The sequence below is a fragment of the Syngnathoides biaculeatus genome, chromosome 9 (assembly GCF_019802595.1).
Source record: "Syngnathoides biaculeatus isolate LvHL_M chromosome 9, ASM1980259v1, whole genome shotgun sequence".
Classification (NCBI taxonomy): Eukaryota; Metazoa; Chordata; class Actinopteri; order Syngnathiformes; family Syngnathidae; genus Syngnathoides; species Syngnathoides biaculeatus.
In genome coordinates, this window is record NC_084648.1 from 21,961,573 (window position 1) to 21,983,155 (window position 21,583).

The window sequence follows — 21,583 nt, forward strand, 5'->3', positions numbered from 1 at the left end:
CTCAACAACAAGGAGCGATGTGGACTGTAGAATCAATAATGGATTGTCCAACAATTCTCCCTGGAACTCATTGGGAACATAGCCCAAAGATATGAGACATCCAAAAGGTAGGTCACACCCGAAGGATTCTGGCTGGCCTGTGCTGCGGGGCACCTTAACTGAGCGGCCATGGTCGGTTGATAGAAACATTAACATTAGACTTACAAATAGATTTGAGCCACTTTTACAAGACCAAGGCAAAGAATGTCATCCCCCACCATCTCTGAAATGTATGAAATTGAATCATATCAGAAAAAATTGGGATCCCCAAACGATAATAGTTGGTGATGCAGCTATGAAGGATGTGAAACATTTTTGCAGTGAGGAAAAACACCAAAGTACTGTTTTAACAATAACACCATGTCTTTCTCTTAAAAAATCCTTGAAATTAACAATCAACACACAATTGTAAAATCTCGTCATTATACACAGAGGGTCTTGGATGTTGTCAAGTGGCAATCAAATGTCCTGAGGCGAGATTTCCTTGATCTCCTTACAAAAGTACAATGTTTGAATTCTGAGGTTTTTATAAGCAGATCTCTCCCACTTGTAAGATTTGGAGATGAATGTTTCTCAAGGCTCCGTCACGTAAATAAGTGGTTAAGTTAAGCACTATCCATTGTTGAACACTACTTTTTGGGAGCGCAGACATCTTTACAAGGCAGATGGTTCAATCTAAATAGACTAGCAGTTAAGGCAGTAGTTCCCAAAGTCAACCTGGGCCCGGACCCCCAATGAGTCGTTCAAAAAGCTCTGCGACCCCCAACCTCAATTTTCGCCAATAATGTCGTGCTGGACACAGCTGTGCCATTTTGGTATAAAGAAATACTCAATTTTAGTGGCTCATGTGCTCTTGCTTTTTAGTTTTGCACAATAAATCTAAACGTGGTTCAACACTGGAAAGGGCAATTCTCACATCATGATTAGCTTCCAGACGATTTCGTTTTTTCGTCTTCACATCACGGACCCCACTTTGGGACCCACTGTGTTAAGGTATTGGCTGCCGACATTTTTTACTGTGTACGTCATTCAATGGCCCAAAAAGAAAATAGTCGAAATGTGTACACAACTAAAAGACAAGACGATGTTGTTCCCAAATAATCAGAGGAACAAAAGATAAGACAAGACAAGGGGTAGACCGACTCATTTGGGTCATCCAAACAATCAGAGGGGCAAATGACAAAATGACATTTGAGATGAACCAGCACTTTAATATGGTTAACGGAGTAGCTGTAGTAGCGTTTTAAGTGATGTAATACCAGCAAATGTTTGTTATGAGCAGGTGTGGAATAGCGAAAAAAAGGTGATGGTATTGCTGTTATTTTGAAGTTATTAATTCAGTGGAAAGAAAATACACTGGTTGATTTTAGCTCCGTTGTTTTTTATGGAAGATTTTTCAGAACTGCTGTGAATTATTTGTACTGACTACAACCATTTTGTCATCACAGGAGACTTTAACATTCATGTTGACAACAAAATGGAAATAAAATCCAAAGAGCTCTTGGTCATAGTAGACACATTTGACCTCGCTCAACATATTATATTTATAATAACATATCCAACTCACACCCAAGGTCACATCTTAGACCTGGTCATCTCTAAGGATGTTCAGATTCTATCAATTGACATTAAGCATATGGCTATTTCTGCCCCATTTTTGTGCTATTTTTAACTACAGATTCTTCCAAAAGTTAAAACAGGTTAGGGGACAGAAAAACGTACATAAATGACAGTACTGCCTCTAAATTTATGGAGACTGCAGCTGTGCCACATACTAAATACTGAGACAATATTTGAACAATTTCACATCTAAAATCTCAAATGCCATGAATGCTGTAACTCCTGTTAACATCCAGACTATCTTGAGGCAAACTAAAACACCATCCAAGAGCACAATAATGATCAAGAGTCCTAAATCAAAGTGTTGGAAAGCAGAACGCAAGTGGAGGAAAACTTAACTCCAAATTGAATTTGACCTCTCTATGCAGCGTCGAACTACGAGTTAGTCAGGGCGAGACAGCAACACATTTCTGAAATTGTCAGTTAGAACCTCAACAATACTCGTGCTGTTTGCTGTGGTTGACAAGGTCACAACCCTCTTGAATTCACAACTCAAAACAGCTGATATTCAATGAGTTTGCCCGTTATTTTTGTGAAAAAACACATTTAATCAGGTTAAATGCAGCACAAATCGGCAAAGTGACACACTGATACTTCACATGAAGCTGTTACAATGTCAGAATTTGATACAGTTGACCAAAAAACTGAAACCATCATCAATAAGCTGTCTTGACTCAATACCATCATACTTTTTCAAAACTATTGTGAAATAAGTGCTGATTTTTAACAAATAATCAACTGCACACTTCAGTCTGACGAGTTTCCCAAAGCTCTTAAATTAGCTGCTATTTAGCCTCTTCTTAATGGTCCACTGTCATGAATTGCATGATTTTTAGTATGTTATGAATGAAAAAAAAGGCAGCCGGAATGGACCCATCCGTTTTTTTACCACACAACATAATTTTGACATATATGGCATTTTGTCACTCCCGTCGTGAAAATCCTCTCCAGGGCAGACGCCAACTCAGGATGTCTCACATGTTTATACTAGTTTTACCTCCTGGAAGGTAGCTCTTTTTTCCTTCGTGTTAGCCAAAATACTGGCTTGTTGTATTGCTGGATATTGTTCTTACACTCTGGAGGATGGATTCATTTTTCATACTTTTCAAGAAGCCCCGGTTCGTCGTGAAAAATTGATTGCACGGGTGCAAAGGATGAGAGCTTCATGGTTTCCAAATGACAGTGTTTATACAGCGAGTTTGGTGTGCGGGGGGCGTAATCCTCAAAGAATGTAACAAAAGATCCGTGTACTTAAGTCAGGGGTGCTAAATGTGTCGATGTACCCGTTGCCGCCGAGCACAGCTTCGGCGAACATGGGTTCGCCCGGGCTGGCTCATACATACTGTCTGGGAGTCTCTTGTTAGTTAGAAGTGATCCGCACATCTAAATATGGCTCGAAACGATCAGGTAATATTTCCCTGGTCACTTCACTCGATTGTGAGATGTTCTCTTCTTTGAAAAGAGCTTCCGTGTCCCATAGTAGGTGGCACAGTGTGTTTTCAATGGCGAATGTCCCGATGTGACGTAATGGACAGACATTGCAGGCAATATAGCTACCACTTTGATGTCGAGTGAGACTTCCGCAACTTTGCGCATGGATGACGCGGTCTTCACTCATATTTAATTTTTCATATGGACTTTGAAATGAATAAAATATTATTTCTTTTTGTATCAGGACACTCTGTTGCAAATGCCGGTAGAATTTTTTTTTCTTCTGCATTCAAAACTATAGGTTTATAAATTAAAGGTGAAAATTTGTCACTGAGTGACGTTTTTTTTGTCCTCCTTTCCAGCCAGGACTTCCGCTGTCTGCGGTTTGTGAAATATGCAAGGAGCCAAACCAAGACGAAACTGGAGGTGGCGTCTTTACTCTGATGGAATGTTCCAATTGTGCACAGATAGTGCACCCAGCTTGCCTCACGGTACAAAACATTTTTTTTTTCAAAATAACTTCACATTTTATTTTAATATCACTGAATGATAAAAGTAGTGATGAACAGGGATTATATTTTGAAGCAGTCAGGGTGGGGTCAAATTCCCTTCAGCGTCAATGGCTATATCTTTGGCAGTCAATCCAGTGTGTATATGGCACTTGTCCAGAGTCAGCTCAGACAGGCATTGGGATTTCCATGCCACTGAAATACAAATAAATGTCCAAAAACAGGCAAACCAGCCATTCTTTAAAACCATGTAGAGTGAGTTAAAGGAAGACTTTGTCCAAAATTCATATGTACAATAAACCCTCCAATATGAAGTAATATTATTATTATGTATATTTTGGACATTAATTTAAAAAAATGAAAATAAAGATAATTTTTTAAATCCAAGCATTATCCACATAAGTGCCAACTTTCACAGCCAGATTCGTGAAAAATGTCTTTGATCCTACCCCGTGACGGTTCCTTTGCTTACCGTTAAAGACCATTCGTTTTAGCTCGGCCAATATGCCGACGTGGTGTGCTTCAAACTGAAAACAAAACTGAGAAAACGCACCAAAATTTGTCGTTTTTTAACCTCCCGTGGGGTCAACCTGACAGGATAAAGCTGTGGCTCTCACAGTTGAGGCTTGTTCATCAGCCGAGGAAATTTGCACGCATCTAACCATTACTGGTTATTAGCCCCCTAGCGTATAGCTTTGTGCTGGTACTGTATATATGCACAGTGGCGCAGCTGTAAAGTGTTGGCCTTACAGTTATGAGGACCCGGGTTCAATCCCGGCCCTCCCTGTGTCGAGTTTGCATGTTCTCCCTGTGCCGAATGGCTGTATCCTACCTCTTGCCCGTTGACAGCTGGGATAAGCTCTACCACTCCCGCTACCTTCGTACGGATAAGCGGCTAAGAAAATATATATATATACGTGTAATCACTTTAGGGATAATAATGATTGATAATAATGATTGAAATCGCTGAACAAAATTAAACTGAGTGGTGTTCCATCGTGCTCCTTTTCCTGGAGCGTTGCTCTTGATCTATTCATTGTCCCACCCGGCGACCCAAATGGTGTCCCTTTTAAGTGGCCTAGGGACCCCCTGGGTTGTGGGTTCCATCTGGGTTGGCGCCTATTTTGTTTTGCGCCACCATGGTAACCATGGCTGTTAAGTCTTTTCTCTGATGTCCTTGTTGAGATTCACTTCAGGTCAGGGTGTGACAACAAATGTGGCAAATCTTTGTCCTCCCATTCCCGTGGGCCGACCACGTCAAACTGCAGAATGTCATCTTTATCTCACAGGTTCGGTACAATCACATTCATAATTTTCTCCATAATGTGTTTGTTTCCACGTTCCCTGACCCGTCACCTTATTGTGGTGGAGGGGTTTGTGTGTCCGGATGATCGTAGGACTAAGTTGTCTAGATCTTCATGCCCCTGGTAGAGTCACCCTTTAAAAACAGATTCTCGGTAAGGGACCACACAAAGCATGGCTAAAAGACCCCCATGATGGAAAACAGATTAAGGTTTCCCTTGCCCGTACGCGGGGCCTCCCTTTGGTGCCAGACCTTGACATGGTGCAGCTCGAATGCGAGCGCCTGGTAGCCGGGCCTGCACCCATGGAGCTTGAAAAAGGACCATAGGGCTTGGTTACAACTTGAGCTGGGCAGCAGCCGAAGGTTGGGACCTTGGTGATCTGATCCCCGGTTACAGAAACTAGCTCAAGGAACATGGAATGTAACCTCTCGTGCAAGGTAGGAGCCCGTGCTGGTGTGAGGTCGAGAAGTTCCAACTATATATCGGACTCGCCTCGACACACCACGTGGGCTTTGGTACTAGTCCTCTTCAGAAGGGTTGGACTCTGTTCCACTCGAGAACTGCCCACGGTGAGAGGGTTGGGTATACTTATTGCCCCCAGGCTTGGCACCTGTACGTTGGGGTTTACCCCGGTGGATGAAAGAGTAGCCTCCCTCTGCCTTCGAGTGGGGGGGATTGGTCATGACTGTTGTTTGGGCTTATGCACCAAACAACAGTTCAGGGTACCCACTTATTTGGAAAATGCTCCCTCTGGGGACTCCATCATACTGCTGGGGGACTGCAATGCTTACGTGTGCAATGACAGTGAGACCTGGAATGGCGATAGGGAACAACCCCCTGATCAGAACCTGAGTAGTGTTCTGTTACTGGACTTCTGTGCTCATCACAGTTTGTCCCACTCTTCTTTCAACTCAAACACACTTTAGGGTTTTCTCACAAGGTCACACCACAGCATCTCTGCATTGAGAGGAGCCAGATGAGGTGGCTGAGGCATCTGATTCGGACACCTCCCTGGTGAATTAATTGTTCCTGGCGCGTCCCACCACAAAAAGACCCCAGAGACGACCCAGGACACGCTGGAGAGACTATGTCTCTCGGGTGGCCTGGGAATGCCTCGGGTCCTTCTAGAAGAGCTGCATGAAGAGGCTGAGGAAAGGGAAGTCTCTGAATACCTGCTGCATCCCAAGCCGGAAAAACGGTCAAAGAAGGATCTCTCTCTCTCTCTCTCTCTCTCTCTCTCTCTCTCTCTCTCTCTCTCTCGCTCTCTCTCTCTCTCTCTCTCTCTCTCTCTCACCCCCCACCCCCAGACATATATATTGATAGACACACATAGCCTTGTGAAAGTATTCGGCCCCCTTGAACTTTTGAACCTGAAAAGTGGGGCGTGCAATATTATTCTGCCCCCTTGCATTAATACTTTGTAGCGCCACCTTTTGCTGCAATTACAGCTGGAAGTCATTTAGGGTTTGTCTCTGTCAGTTTTGCACATCGAGAGACTGAAATTCTTGCTGATTCTTCCTTGCAAAACAGCTCGACTTCAGTGAGGTTGGATAGAGAACGTTTGTGATCAGCAATCTTCTGCTCTGCCAACATTTGTGAACCATTCTATTGTAGATTTGGCTTTATATTTTAGATCATTGTCCTGTTGGAAGATTAATGGGTCTTTTGCAGACTTCAGCAAGTTTTCTTCCAGAATGGTCCTGTATTTGGCTCCATTCATCTTCCCATCAACATTAACCATCTTCCCTGTCCCTACTAAAGAACAGCAGGCCCAAACCATGAGGCTGCCACCGCCATGCTTCACAGTGGGGATGGCTTTCTTCTTGCCACTCTTCCATAAAGGCCAGATTTGTGCAGTGTATGACTGATTGTTGTCCTAAGGACAGACTCTCACACCTCAGCTGTAGATCTCTGCAGTTCATCCGGAGTGATTATGGGTCTCTGTGCTGCATCTCTGATCAGTCTTCTCCTTGTTCGAGGTGAAGGTTTGGAGGGACGGCGGGGTCTTCGTAGATTCGGGCTTTAAACCTCTCCACAACAGTATCTTGGACCTGCCTGGTGTGTTCCTTGAGGTCTTCATAATGCTCTCTGCACTTTAAGCAGAACCGTGAGACTATCACAGAGCAGGTGCATTTATACGGAGACTTGTTTACACACAGGTGGATTCTATTTATCATCATCAGTCAACATTGGATAATTCAGAGATCCTCACTATACTTATAGAGTGAGTTTGCTGCACTGAAAGTAAAGGCGCCCAATAATATTGCACACCCCGCTTTCCAGTTTTTTATTTGTTAAAAAAACTATAAAATATCCAATAAATTTTGTTCCACTTCACGATTGCGTCCCACTTGTTGTTGATTCTTGACAAAAAATTTGTTTGAAGCCTGAAATGTGGCGAAAGGTTGAAAAGTTGAAGGGGTCCGAATGCTTTCACAAGGCAGTGTGTCTGTGTGTTTATATGTGTGTGTGTGTGTGCGTGTGCGCGCAGATACTGTAGAATGACTTACACTTTAGTCTTGGCAAGTCTACTGCTCATGGTTCAAACACTTTAGATGTTGCTTGACACATTGGCAGACATTAAGGCATACATTTGAAATGTTTCTGGAGAGTTCATGAAATATCAAGATCGACATTTTACCTTCAGTTAAAATTTTGTGGAAATGGGATGCAGGACTCTGAATAGCCAGTGGGTGGTGCCCTTTGTACATATTTATTTAGCAAATAGTTTGTTGCTGTATTTGCATTCCATCATGTATCTGTCCCTTTTAGCTCCTGCCAGTTGAAATGAAGAAAACTGATAGACTGACTTACAGAACTAACATTGACTGTTAACCAAGATTTTGAAACGACATGATTTACTGTACAGTAGGCATCTTTTCGTGGTTGTCTCAAACAGCATGGCCCCTTGAAACAAATCAGTTCATCAAGCTGTGGCGGAGTGACTGTGACAGTCCTCGTCTCAGTTTATGAATTATTTTTCTTAGTAATACATAGACCCACCATTAAAAAGTGTGTATCTTATACAGTTCATCTTTAGTTCAGCATTTACTGTACCTTTATCTTCCGTTTGGCATGTGCTGTACATTGTTGAGCAACATGACCTTCTTATGCTCCCGATGGCCATCCGGAGATATCCTTTCTCCTCATTACTTCAAGTGGATGGGTGTCACACAGAAGGAATCTTACCTGATTTTTGGACCTCGACTGTGTAAAATTTCCACCAAATCCACCGGAGTATTAAAGAAATATGAGTACTCAGCACCATTGTGTCCTGATTGATGAAATCCAGTGTCCATGTTCACCGTGACAGGATATATGAAAATAAATAGTGCTACGCTGTGAAATGCACATATAGGACACTTTTTTTTTTTTAAAGTTTGGACCTTTTTTTTTTCTGGTATTGTGGCCATTGTCCTGGGTGACATGTAAATCAAGCCCAAAGTAATCCACCAAAGATGAACCAAGTATGCTTGGCAAATCAGGGATGCCTTAATGTGGAAGTTGCGACTTTTCATGATAGGGTGAAGGTGAGGCCTGGCAGCCAAGTTTAATGGCGTGAAACCTGTTAGAAGTGCTGTTGAAGAATGCCACTGTGCGGAGATCCGTACGCTATGTTGTATTATTTGTAGTCGCATCACCAAATCTTGACATGAACTACAGGTGAATTTCCAAATTAGATTATAAATTACATGAATATGATTTACTTTTGTGACTCTCATAAAATCCAAAGAATCTTGCCATTAAGTTTCATACCTGTCAAACATCTGTCCGTTCATCCATCCATTTTCTAATGCTTTTCCGGGTTGGGTCGCGAGGGGAAGTAGCGTCAGCAGGGATAACCAGACTTCCCTTTCCCCAGCCACTTCTTCCAGCTCTTCAGGTGGGATCCCGAATTTTTCCCAAGCCAGCCAAGAGACATAGTCTCTCCACCATGTCCTGGGTTGTCCTCGGGGTCTCTTTCCGGTGGGAAATGCCCGGAACACCTCACCAGGGAGGCGTCTGGGTGGCATCCGAATCACATGCCCCACCCACTTCATCTGGCTCCCCTCAATTCAGAGGAGCAGCCGCTCGACACTAAGCCCCTCCCGGATGACCGAGCTTCTCACCCTTTCTCTAAGGGAGAGCCCGGACACCCTGGGGAGAAACCCATTTCGACCGCTCGGTCAAACATCATAGGGGAAATCTTTGGATTGCTTCCATATTCCAACCAGGTACATTAGAAATTTTTAATTGTCCAGCATGTACTCATTTGGTTTGAATTCCCAGGAAAATTAAGCAAATGCAGTTCCACTGCCTAATCCACCTGAGTTTCCTTCTTCCACTACAGGTTCGAGGTGAAGGAGTTATCAACAAAGATCTTCCAAGCTGTTGGGAATGTCCAAAATGTGTTCAAGGGATAACTGACTCAGAGGTACACAACTGACAGAACATAATTGTGCAATGTGAAGTGTAGGATTCAAAATGCTTGCATACATAATTCACTAAACATGTAGGGTTTATTCTCAGTCTTTGTTTAAATTGTGTTCCTTCTTTTCCACTAGCTAAGTTCCGTTTAGCAATATGTTCACAGTATTCCCCATTTCAGACTCAAAATCATTATCAGTATAATATAGTGTAAGTATGTGTTACACACTTGGCCAATAAAGCTGATTCTGATGCTAAACAGAAGGAAATTGTCTCCAGCAGTCGGTGCTCTCTTGGTACGGCATTCAGGACAAACAAACAAAAACAAGGAACAAAAGACATTCAGTTAATAGGAACTATTCATTGATGTGCTAGATGCAGTCTTCATTTAGAGCAATTGAGTGTGTCAACGCCCCACATAATGTTAAGCTTATACAGAGTTCTCATTATAGACCATTGCAATGACAATTGTGCAAAAGGAGCAGTTTAATCCTCACAACCCTTGGACCAATATAGTCACTCTCGCGCCTCTGGAGGTGTCCAAACCATCAAAGTCTGCTCTCTCGAACCTTGTCTACAAAACATCCAACTTTGGCTATCCCTTTAATGAGCTCATTTCTAATCCTATCCAACCTTCTCACTCCAAGCGAGAAATTCAACATTTGCCTCCTGTTGTGTCTTCAGTGTCACAGTCTCTAATTCGTACATCATGGCTGGCCTCACCACTGTTTTATTAACTTGGCACTTTATCCTAGCAGGGACTCTTCTGTCACATAACACACCGGACAACTTCCGCCAGCTGTCCCACCCAGCTTGAACCCGTTTCTTCACTTCTTTACCACTCACCATTGCTCTGGATTGTTGACACCAAGTATTTGAAGTTCTTCACTTCTTTACCACTCACCATTGCTCTGGATTGTTGACACCAAGTATTTGAAGTCGTCCACCTTCGTTATCTCTTCTCCCTGGAGCCTCACTCTTCTCCCTCCAACCCTCTCATTCATGCACAGATATTCTGTTTTACTTCGGCTAATCTTCATTCCTCTCCTTTCCATTGCATGGCTCCATCTTTCTAATTGTTCCTCCGCCTGCTCCTTGCTTTCACTGCAGATCACAATATCTTCTGCGAACATCATGGTCCAAGGGGATTCCAATCTAACCTCATCTGTCAGCCTATTAGTTAGCACAGCAAACAGGAAGGTGCTCCGAGCTGATCCCTGATGCAGTCCCACCTTCTCCTTGAATTCTTCTGTCACACCTATGGCACACCTCGCCACTGTTCTGCTGCCCTCATACTGGATTGTACTATTCTGACATATTTCTCTGCCACACACTTACGCATGCAGTACCAAAGTTCCTCTCTTGGTACTCTGTCATAGGCTTTCTCTAGATCCATAAAGACCCAATGTAGCTCCTTCTGACCTTCTCTGTACTTTTCCATGAGCATCCTCAAGGCAAATAATGCATCTGTGGTACTCTTTCTAGGCATGAAACCATACGGTTGCTTGAAGATACTTACTTCTGTCCTGAGTCTAACCTCCACTACTCTTTCCCATAACTTCATTCTGTGGCTCATCAGCTTTATTCCTCTAATTCCCACAGTTCTGCAGATCGACCTTGTTCTTAAAAATAGAAAGGAGCACACTTTTCCTCCATTCCCCAGACATCTTCTCATCCGCTAGTATTCTGTTGAAGAAGTTGGTCAAAAATTCCACAGCCACCTCTCCGAATTACTTCCATGCCTCCACAGGTATGTCATCAGGACCAACTGCATTTCTATTTTTCATCCTCTTTAGTGTCTTTCTAACTTCCCCCTTATTAATCATTGCCACTCCCCTCTTCTACTCTTCCTTCTCTCTCATTTTCTTCATTCAACTTGTCAAAGTATTCTTTACATCTATTTAGCACACTACTGGCACTAGTCAACACATTTACATCCCTATCCTTAATCACCCTTACCTGCGACACATCCTTCCCATCTCTATCCCTCTGTCTGGCCAACTTGTAGAGATCCTTTTCTCCTTCTGTCGTGTCCAACATGGTGTACATGTCATATGCCTCTTGTTTAGCATTCACCACCTCTACCTTTACGCCGCATCTTAATGTACTCCTTTCGCATCTCCTCAGTCCTCTCAGTGTCCCACTTCTTCTACGCTAATCTCTTTTCTTGTATGACTCCCTGTATTTTGGGGTTCCACCACCAATTCTCCTTCTCCCCTTTCCTACCAGAAGACACACCAAGTACTTTCCTGCCTGTCTCTCTGATCACCTTGGCTGAAGTAGGCCAGTCTTCCAGGAGCTCCTCCTGTCAATTGAGACCCTTTCTCACCTCTTTTCAAAATCCCACACAACATTCTTCCTTTCTCAGCTTCCACCACATCGTTCTTTGCTCTGCCTTTGTCTTCTTAATCTTCCTACCCACCACCAGTCGTCCTACACACCACCATCCTATGCTGTCGAACTACATTCTCCCCTACCACTTACTACTTACTTGCAGTCAGTAACCTTATTCAGATTACATCGTCTGCACAAAATATAATCCACCTGTGTGCTTCTGCTTCCGCTCTTGTAGGTCACTCTATGTTCCTGCCACTTCTGGAAAAAAGTGTTCACTACTGCCATTTGTATCCTTTTTTGCAAAGTCCCCCACCAATTGTCCCTCAAAGTTCCTTTCCTGAATGCCGTGCTTACCCATCACTCCTGTTTACTTCACCAACATGTCCATGACAGTCTGCATCAATCACAACGCTCTCTCTGTCTGGGATGCTCAAAACTACTTCAGCGAATTCCTTCCAGAATTTCTCTTTCAGCTCTTGGTCACAACCTACCTGTGGGGCATAGCCGTTAATCACATTATACATAACACCCTCAATTTCAAATTTCAGCTTCATCACTTGATCTGATCCTCTTTTTCTCCTCCAAGACATTCTTAGCCAGCTCTTCTTTTTAAATAACCCCTACTCCATTTCTCTTCCCATCTACGCCTTGGTAAAATAATTTAAACCGTGCTCCTAAACTTCTAGCATTACTACTTTTTTCACCTGCTCTCTTGGATGCACAAAATATCACTTTTTCTCCTAATCATCATGTCAACAAATTCCTGAGCTTTTCCTGTCATAGTCCCAACATTCAAAGTCCCCACACTCAATTGTAGGCTCTGTGCATTCTTCCTCTTCTTCTGCCAAAGAGCTTTTCCAGTCATAGTCCCAACATTCAAAGTCCCCACACTCAATTGTAGGCTCTGTGCATTCTTCCTCTTCTTCTGCCAAAGAGCTTTTCCAGTCATAGTCCCAACATTCAAAGTCCCCACACTCAATTGTAGGCTCCGTGCATTCTTCCTCTTCTTCTGCTAAAGAGCTTTCCCTGTCATAGTCCCAACATTCAAAGTCCCTAGACTCAGTTGTAGGCTCTGTCCATTCCTCTTCTTCTTCTGTTGACAAATACGCTTTCCTCCTCTTCTTTGTCTTCGACCCACAGTAGCTGAATTTCCACCGACACCCCGCAAGTTAACGGAGCCAGGGGCGATTGTTGTTAACCCGGGCCACAGCCAATCCAGTATGGTCTTCTTTAGATGAACGGCACAGTTTTGTGCCGGATGCCGTTCCTGACGCAACCCCCTGAATTTATGCGGGTTTGAGACTAGCCAACAGATTGCACTGGCTCGTGCTCCCATAGGGCTGCATTGTCTCCAGTCTATGTTACTAATATTAAAACTGATTGAACCTGCAGGATTTGCGCGTATGTCCCAACAACGGCGCAAGTCAGAAAATAGTAGGTTCGCAGACCTAAAATAAAAAAATTGACTTAATTGCCAGGTGGAAAAAAAAAGAAAAATGAATGCCTGCTACTGTTGACTTGCATTGATTGGTAGCACTTACCCGATGGAAGGAGCTGGAAGAGCTGGTGGCCAGGATGTGGAGAGTCAGAAAGGGTCTTGCCTGCACTGGACCTAGTTCGAGTGGCGTGCAAGTCTTCATGTCAGAAGGGTGGTGGTGACAAGTTGTTCAGCGGTTTTGATTGTCCATTGCAGTTTTTCCTTTTTTGTGGCAGCCCCTTGCCAGATTGCGATTGAGGTACACAGTACTGATTGGATGACTGGTGCGGAGAACTGTTTCAGCAGCTTTTGTGACAGGCCATGCTTCCTAAGAAGCCACAAGAAGTACATCCTTTGCTGGGCTTTTTTGACGATGGAGTTGATGTTGGACAGTGTCAGGGGCAGCTGTGGTGAAGGATGCCTCCTGGTTTCCACAATCATCTCTACAGTCTTTGGTGTTCAACACCAGGTTGTGTTGGCCACACCAAAGCTCCAGTCTCACCACTTCTTGTCGATATGCTGACTCGTAGCCATTTTTGTTGACTGTGGTGTCATCTGCAAACTTCAGGAGTTTGACACCGGGTGCCTTGAGGTGCAGTCGTTTGTCAAGAAGTTGTATATGCAATTGCAGGTGAGACGCTGAGCTGGAGAAGCTTGGAGGAGAGGAGTTCAGAGATGATGGTGTTAAACGCAGATCTGAAGTCCACGAACAGGATCCTCGCGTAGGTTCCCTCACTGTCGAGATGTTCAGGGATGAAGTGGAGACCCATGTTGATGGCATCATCCGCAGACCTGTTAGCTCAATCGATAAACTGCAGTGCGTCCAGCTGGAGACCTGTGACCCTCTTGAGGTGGTCCAGCAAAAGACGTTGAAGTTCTTAATGACCATAGATGGCAACAGGCCTGTAGTCATTAAGACCTGAGATTGCTAATTTTGTTGGAGGACCAGTATTTTGGTGGAGTGTTTGAGGCAGGTTGGTAGAGAAAGCAATGAAAACACGTGGTGCACCGTACTAGGGGGAGACAAACACGCCCCTTCTGACACGGAAGCTCTTTTCGAAAAGGAGAACACCACACAACGGAGTTAAGTTACCGGGGCAATATTACACTATTGTTTCGAGCTATATTCAAATGATATGTGATCACAGCCAAACTGCTTCCCTGTCCGATCCACTTCCGCGGCGGAGGTAAGCCATCGCAGCTCATCGCAGCCGGTCGGTGTGGCTCATTTTCGGCGCCGAGGTGGCTTATCACAGAGCCGAGCCGTGCTGCTTTAGGGGGCTGTTCATAGCTGCCGCACTACGCGATGAAGAACATCGTCGAGCCGGGGTGCTTAACTGCATTATCGTCGCACACGGCTGGGTGAGGCAGAGCCGAGCCGTGCGGCTTTAGGGGGTTGTTCATAGCCGCCGCAGTACGCGATGAAAAACACCGTCGAGCCGGGGCGCTTCACTGCATTGTCGCCGCATGCGGTTGAGTGAGGCATTGTCAGCTGCATTCTTCAGAGCCGCTGCCGTCCACAAGTCCGGCGTGGCGCCTCAGCTGGTGTGGCTCATTTTCGGCGCCGTGGTGGCTTACAATGGAGCCGAGCCGTGCTGCTTTAGGGAGTTGTTTATAGATGCTGCTGTACGCAATGAACAGCACCGTCGAGCCGGGGTGATTTACTGTACTTTACTGTGTTTCATGGCGGGAGTTACAAAAAGATGTGTACATCAAAATCATGTTTTGTGGTGAAAAAACGCATGGGCCCATATTGGCTGCCGTTTTTTCATTAATAACATACTAAAAATCATCCATTTCTTGACAGTGCATCTTTAAGCTTATTTATATTGGCAATTTTGAATGTTCCCGGTCGCTGAAATTTTGGTGAGTCACATGACCTACGTGCGCGATGTGACGTGTCATGTGCTCAACCTGAGGCTCAGTTATGTTCCGCCGCAGTTACTATCAGTGCTGATTTTTCAAGATTTATCCTCATCTGATGAAGAAATAGAAGTGTCGGTTGATCAGGAAGGCCGGAGCTTGCTCGCTCGCTCGCGGCCGGCTGCCGGCCCGGAGCCCAACATTCAGAGGACGTGCAAACAGGATCTCAAACAGGGACAGATAGGGGCTCGGATACGTATGCATCCTCATATACATCAAGACAATTGCCAGACACTCTATCCTATTTGATTTAATGTTTTCACATTTACTCAATTCAGATTTTAGAAAATCCGTATTGGGGATGGTATCTACAATGTGTTTTGCGGTCAAATTGTAGTCTATCCAAAAGCCCCCTTCTGAAACAATGTCCAACCCATGGATCATGTTAGCAAAAGAAAAGACATTGGGGGAGATGAGGCTTACCGTCAGGGCCCATCCAAACACCATTCTCGAAAGTCACCTCACACCGTCGCCAATCGGCACCTTCAGCAGGAGTAGATAATAAGTGAAGGTCTGTGAGGGAAAGGGGGGGGTACAGTGGACGAGGCAAAGAGGAATGAAAGAACGGAGGGAGAAAAGTCTACAACCTTTCTTTGTGAGTGTTTTGGGTGTGTCAACAATCAACTGCAATCGAGCAGAAAAAAGCATTTTCCCTTGAGGATGTGTCCTAGAAAGTGAAGCTTTCGTGATCCAAGCTGCAGTTTTGATAGATATGTTTTGTGGCCTTCTGACGCGAGGTGTTTTAACAAAGCAACCTTATCAGTCTCACACTCTTCTTGGTGAGACCAGCAATCAAAAAATATACATATTGTAGCAAAGCTGTGCCCGGTGTAAGTGTCAAAGGTTCAAGACTGGGTGCGAGTGCCTCACAAAAGACAGTGAGACTGCATGTCAGTCCTTGACACAAGTGCGTCCAAGTGTACTTTTACCGCTCAAAAGAGGAAGCAAACCAAAATTGTGAATCTTTGTCAACTTGCACAGAAAAAAAGCAATGGGAAATTCAACAATTGAAAACCACTTTGTGCCAGGGGGAGTTTGGCTCAAAATGGTATCAGGATTTGGCACACAAGGAGCTGCAGAATTTATTGCAGCATTGACAGCTTCCAAATGTTGAAAAAAAATGCCATTCAAATAATAAGTTTGAACTGGAGAATTATCGCATTGTACAATTTCAGTTTTGAGCAATACTTTAAATACCGGTCGAATACCGTCAACAGCATTTGTGTGCAATTGGTATTGACACTGTACAGGGCGATAAGACGATTTAGGTACAATCTGAACAGGTGGACAGTTTTCAACTACCCCAACATTGTGCTAAGAAAGCTGGAGGCATGCACTAGAAAGGAGAGAAATGAAGATTAGCCAAAGTAAATCAGAATAAATGTGCGTGAATGTGAGGGGTAGAAGGGGAAGAGTGAGGCTCCAGGGCGAAGAGATAACGAGGGTGGAAGACTTCAAATACCTGGGGTCAACAATCCAGAGCAATGGTGAATGTGGTAAGGAGGAAGTTAAGAAACGGGTCCAAGCGGGGTGGAACAGTTGGTGGAAGGTGTCTGGTGTTCAATGTGAAAGAAGAGTCTCCGCTTGGATGAAGGGCAAAGTTTATAAAACAGTGGTGAGGCCGACCATGATGTACGGGTTGGAGACGGTGGCACTAAAGAAACAACAGTAAGCAGAACTGGAGGTGGCAGAAATGAAGATGTTGAGGTTCTCGCTAGGAGTGACCAGGTTGGATATGATTAGAAATGAGCTCATGAGAGGGACAACCAAAGTTGGATGTTTGAGAGACAAGGTTTGAGAGAGCAGACTTCCATGGTTTGGACATGTCCAGAGGGGAGAGAGTGAGTATATTGGTAGAAGGGTCCTGTGAATGAAGATGCCAGGCAAAAGGGCGAGAGGAAGACCAAAGAGAAGGTTGATGGATGTTGTGATGGAAGACATGAAGACAATGGTTGTTAGAGAAGAAGATACACGAGGTAGGCTTAGATGGAAAAAGATGACACGCTGTGGCGACCCCTAACAGGACAAGCCGAAAGGAAAAGATGCTTATTGCTCGCCCACAGAATTGAATAGGACTTGCTCCAGCAGAGGAGAAATTCCGTAAGGTTGTATGTGTGAAACGACGGATTAGGGACAAGGACGGCTTCATTGTGAGATAAACAGAGGACAGGTCACGTGTGCGCGCACTAAATGCCTTTCTGTGTGCATTAACAGACTCTGAAAAACAGATTGTCAGATCTGATATTTGCACCCAATCAGTCGCGCGCTGACATCGATGAACAAACGGGCCTACATCCTGCCATTTTGTTGCCGGTTATTTTTCCAAAGAAATGTGAGGTGCTGAACAGACAGAGACAGACACTGCGCAAAACCATTTGTCAAAAAAAAAGGTCACTAATCTTCAAGGAGTCATTTAGGTCTGTGTAAAAAGTCTCAAAATGTCGGTGGGGTCCGTCATGCACGTGTCATACAATGCACATACAATGTTTGTGCTGGCTAATAATGTCCGAACCGTGAGAAATAACTGAGCCGCAAATGTTGCGAGCTAGGTGCTAATTGGACTGCTGATTCCCCAATGATAAATATATAGTGGGACTAAATCTTACAAATGATGATACCACACGATCTACCGGACATATAATATCAATACCGTTCCCAATTTTATCATGAAATCCCTTCCCAACAAATTGATCGGACTTGTGGATGACACAATAAACGCATTTTAAATGGCACATCTTTTCTGAAACCCCCATTTTCACACATTGAGTAACAACATCTTTTGGTTGGAGCAAAAATAACAGGCTCCGAGGCCATTATCACAGAGTTTGAAGCTCCCAAATCAACAAGGAAAATATTGAGCATATTTTTTTACCAAACACTCAACTGTGGGAAAGTTCATGGAGACGGGAGTTTTCAAAAGCGTCTGAATATCTCTTGGTTCTTTCAACTTCTTTCTCTAAACCAATAATCTTATATTAAATCTAAGCATGCAATGTATCAGTAGCAAGCAATTCTTCATTGCGAAGAGCGTGTGTTGGATGTAGGTGTGTTTGTGTATCATAGGTCGACTGCGCCACTTCGGGGCCTGTCAGCAATCAGTCTGGTGCGACAGCACGTGAGGTGGGCTCCCCACTCATTCTCTGTCGGTCAGCAATGGCATCTTGACATCTTTTCTGTCTGTCCCTTTGCCAATCTTTTTTATTTTGGTTGCATTCTTTGGTCTCAGCATGTTTGGCATGTCGCATAACGCAGATTTCGGACACCTTCATATGGATGTGGACACTCTTTTATTGCCTCTTTCATTTCATGACGGTACGCCAGGACAGGTTGACTGTCCGGACCAGGGAGCTAAATTATTGGCATGATTTAGTTCGGATCCATCTTTGCCTTCTGTCTGGTCACTGATGGTGGAACCGCAATTATTTTTTTCTGTCCCATGATAGGAGATGGCAAGATCCCAGTAGGAGATAGCTGAGCAGGCTGAGAGGAGGAAGATGTAGCAGCAGCAGAAGCTTGTGTGCAGATGGGAGGGAGCGCGGTGGTTGAAAGCGAAGGAGGGTGGCCACTTGGTTGTTCTGGTTGCTGTTTGACTTGCAGAGGATATGGGGGTACACAGTCACCGTTGTCGTCCCGACGTATTCCACCAGGCAACCTTGAATACAGTGTCACAGGAGGAGATACACAGTTAACAGTTTCTTTCCACATCTTTTTTCACTTTTCCCTGATATAACTTCTTTTGACAATTCTCTCGCTTATTAGCTTCTGCCAACCATATTTCCAGACATTCTGCATTTTTCTCAACGTCTTCTAAATCCGTAATTTTGTTTTTTTGTTGTTTATTTTTTTTCCTCCTCCATCTTTTCTTTTAAATGTTGTAACTTCCCGTGACTGAAAAACCATCGTCAGTTACCCAGTTCTTCACCCACGCTATAGATTTCTCCCCCTATTTCCCTCTCATATGGGTCATAATTGGTGATGTGTACACTGTTAAATCTCTGTTTTTGCTCTTATCACTGATCACTGGTTTTGCTCTTCCCACTCCCTGTTTTATGGAAGCGCTTCACTTTATCACAATATTCGAACGTCTTTGAAATTGTCGGGGACTTGAAACCCTAAATGTTGGGTCTTAGGGACTTGTGAACCCCTCATTGTCAGATACAAAGAGTACAAGTCTCGTGAGTTGTCACCCTTTACACTAAAGATCAGACTAAATGTCCTTTCGTTATATGAAAGTGACAGAGACAGATGGAAAAAAAGCAAGACAAAACAAAACAGTTATCTATGTCCAATTGTATACACATGGAGCTGGAAAAAAAATCACATGAACAGCCTCAAATCAAATTAAAAGCCTTGAATGTCATTATATGAAATACGAAATGTTGAGTGCTTCTCCACAAGGTGCATGCGTGAATAAAATAGAATAAAAATAGAATATCATCTTGGGTAAAAATAATTCGTACATCAAGACAGTTGTTGCTTAGATGCATGGATGGATGCATGTATAGATAGATAGATAGATGGATAGATGGATGGATGCATAGAGTGTATTTTTCAATCTGTGCTCCTTGTCCAGGCTTTGGTAGATTATTAAAACCAAGGAAAGTAAACAAAGGTGCAGTTGCATAATATTACATTGCACTACTCTTCAGTGGTTTTGAGTTCAAGGAGTTGATGGCTCTGGGGAAAAAGCTGTCTTTGAATCTGGTTGTCCGTGTTTTGTGGGACCTCTACCGCCTGACAGAGGGCAGCAGGTTAAACCGGTGGTGACCACGATGTGAAGAGTCCTTTACAACGTTAGTAGGTCTGCTGTGATAGCAGGAGTTGGCAATGTCCTTTAGGGAGGGCAGAGAGCAGCCAGTGATCTTCTGGGCCCTATTGATCACGCTTTGCATGGCTTTCCTGTCGGCTGCTGTACATCCGGCATACCACAATGTGATGCAGTATGTGAGGATACACTCCACTGTGGTTCTGTAGAAATCCAGCAGTAGCTTATCTTCCAAGTTGTGGAGTCACTGCTGGGCCTTTTTCACCACCGCCGGGGTATTTACAGTCCAGGTGAGTTTGTCTGTGTGTGTGTGTGTGGTGTGTGTGTGGTGTGTGTGTGTGTGTGGTGTGTGTGTGTGTGTGGTGTGCGTGTGTGCGTGCGCGTGTGTGTGTGTGTGTGTTGTGTGCGAGCGCGAGCGTGTGGATGTGTGTGTTTGATGTAAACTCCCAGAAATCTTCGGGAAGTCCAGGATGATTTCCTTTGTCTTTGTGGTGTCCAGTGGGAGGTTGTTTGCAGAACACCACTAATTTTCTTTTTTCTTCATTCTTCTTTAAGAATTTTAAGTGCAGCTTATGGTCACAAAAATATGGTTCATATCATACATACCTTAGTATTTTAATACTGCATCCATTATTCACAGATTTTCGTTATTCGCGGCCGGCTAAGGAATGTAACCCCCATGAATAACGAGGGAACACTGTATATGTGAAACCAGGTTGTATTTAAAAAAAAAATGTTCATTTTTACATCACAAAAGCATGACCTATTCGTGGCGTCTATAGCAATTTTGAATTGGGAAATGGCTCTTCTATCATCCGTCAATGTCTCTATCATTAATTTTTCCTTATTTTTATTAAATAACAGAAACGGAAATGTTCCTCTCTGCTGGATTCCCGTATGGCTAAGATATTTCGACAGCAGAGACATAGTCGTGATGAAAATGACTCCAGCGACGATGACGAGGATGAAGGTTTGTACTTTTCTCATTAACTTTATCAAGGGAACAAGTCAGAATGCTCGGCAGCTGTGACACTTTAACAAGCTTATTCAGGAAAGAGGACCATTAATGAAATCAAGTTGTGAAAATATCCAATAAAATAGATTAAAATAGCCTGTTTCACGTGTTTTTGGTACAGATGATCCATATTGTTAAGAGTCATTGTTTTAATAAGATTCATTTAACTGTATTTAAAACCACATTTCAAGCAATGCAAGGTGAACATATAAGCAGTTAAAAGAAATGATACGATACAATAAAAATACCACATAATATGTAATACATAAAACAAAAATTAAAATGGCAAATTTTATGAGAAATGTGATAGTATTAGAGTACCAGAATGTTTTAGAGGTCAGGTGGTAGTGAGGTAGGGTGTCCCAGTATGACCTTCAAGATCAGAAAACAGTCCTATGCCAGCAAAAAAAATAAAATGTCGGAAGTTACCAACTTTACCACACTTAAACAAGCATTCAATTTTGTGCTTGGCTGCAATACTTAGATGCAACAGCACTGGGAGAGCATGCAGAGCTCATATAGTAAAAAAAAACATTTGTTAGTTGGTAAATGTGTCACAGCAAAGGGTTTGAATACTTGTGGTTTTGAGATATCAGTTCTTCTTGGATTAATTTGTAAAGATTCATTATCCTGTTTTTTCTGTAAATATGGAGTTCTGTGTGTAAATTGAGGGGAAAACATTCACTTAAATGATTTGAGCAAATGAAACATTTAAGGGGGTCTAAATACTTTGTGTACTCTGTGCATGTGCGCGTG

At 43.5% G+C, this 21,583-nt stretch overlaps 1 protein-coding gene across 5 annotated transcripts in view; it reads left to right on the top strand.

Annotated features, from left to right (window-relative positions):
- The window catches only part of kdm2aa (lysine (K)-specific demethylase 2Aa), a 170,403-nt gene that overhangs the window by 80,370 nt on the left and 68,450 nt on the right, over positions 1-21,583 (top strand). For 4 of the 5 annotated variants that reach the window (XR_009796597.1, XM_061831211.1, XM_061831210.1 and 1 more), the window contains 4 exons: positions 3,453-3,581; positions 9,025-9,117; positions 9,234-9,317; positions 20,677-20,782. Coding sequence is in view for 4 of the 5 variants with exons in the window: in XM_061831211.1 (XP_061687195.1) it covers positions 3,453-3,581; positions 9,025-9,117; positions 9,234-9,317; positions 20,677-20,782 (412 nt within the window). In the remaining variant the exon portion in view is untranslated. The remainder of the gene's footprint in view (positions 1-3,452; positions 3,582-9,024; positions 9,118-9,233; positions 9,318-20,676; positions 20,783-21,583) is intronic. The other variant, XM_061831212.1, reaches the window with a different exon arrangement.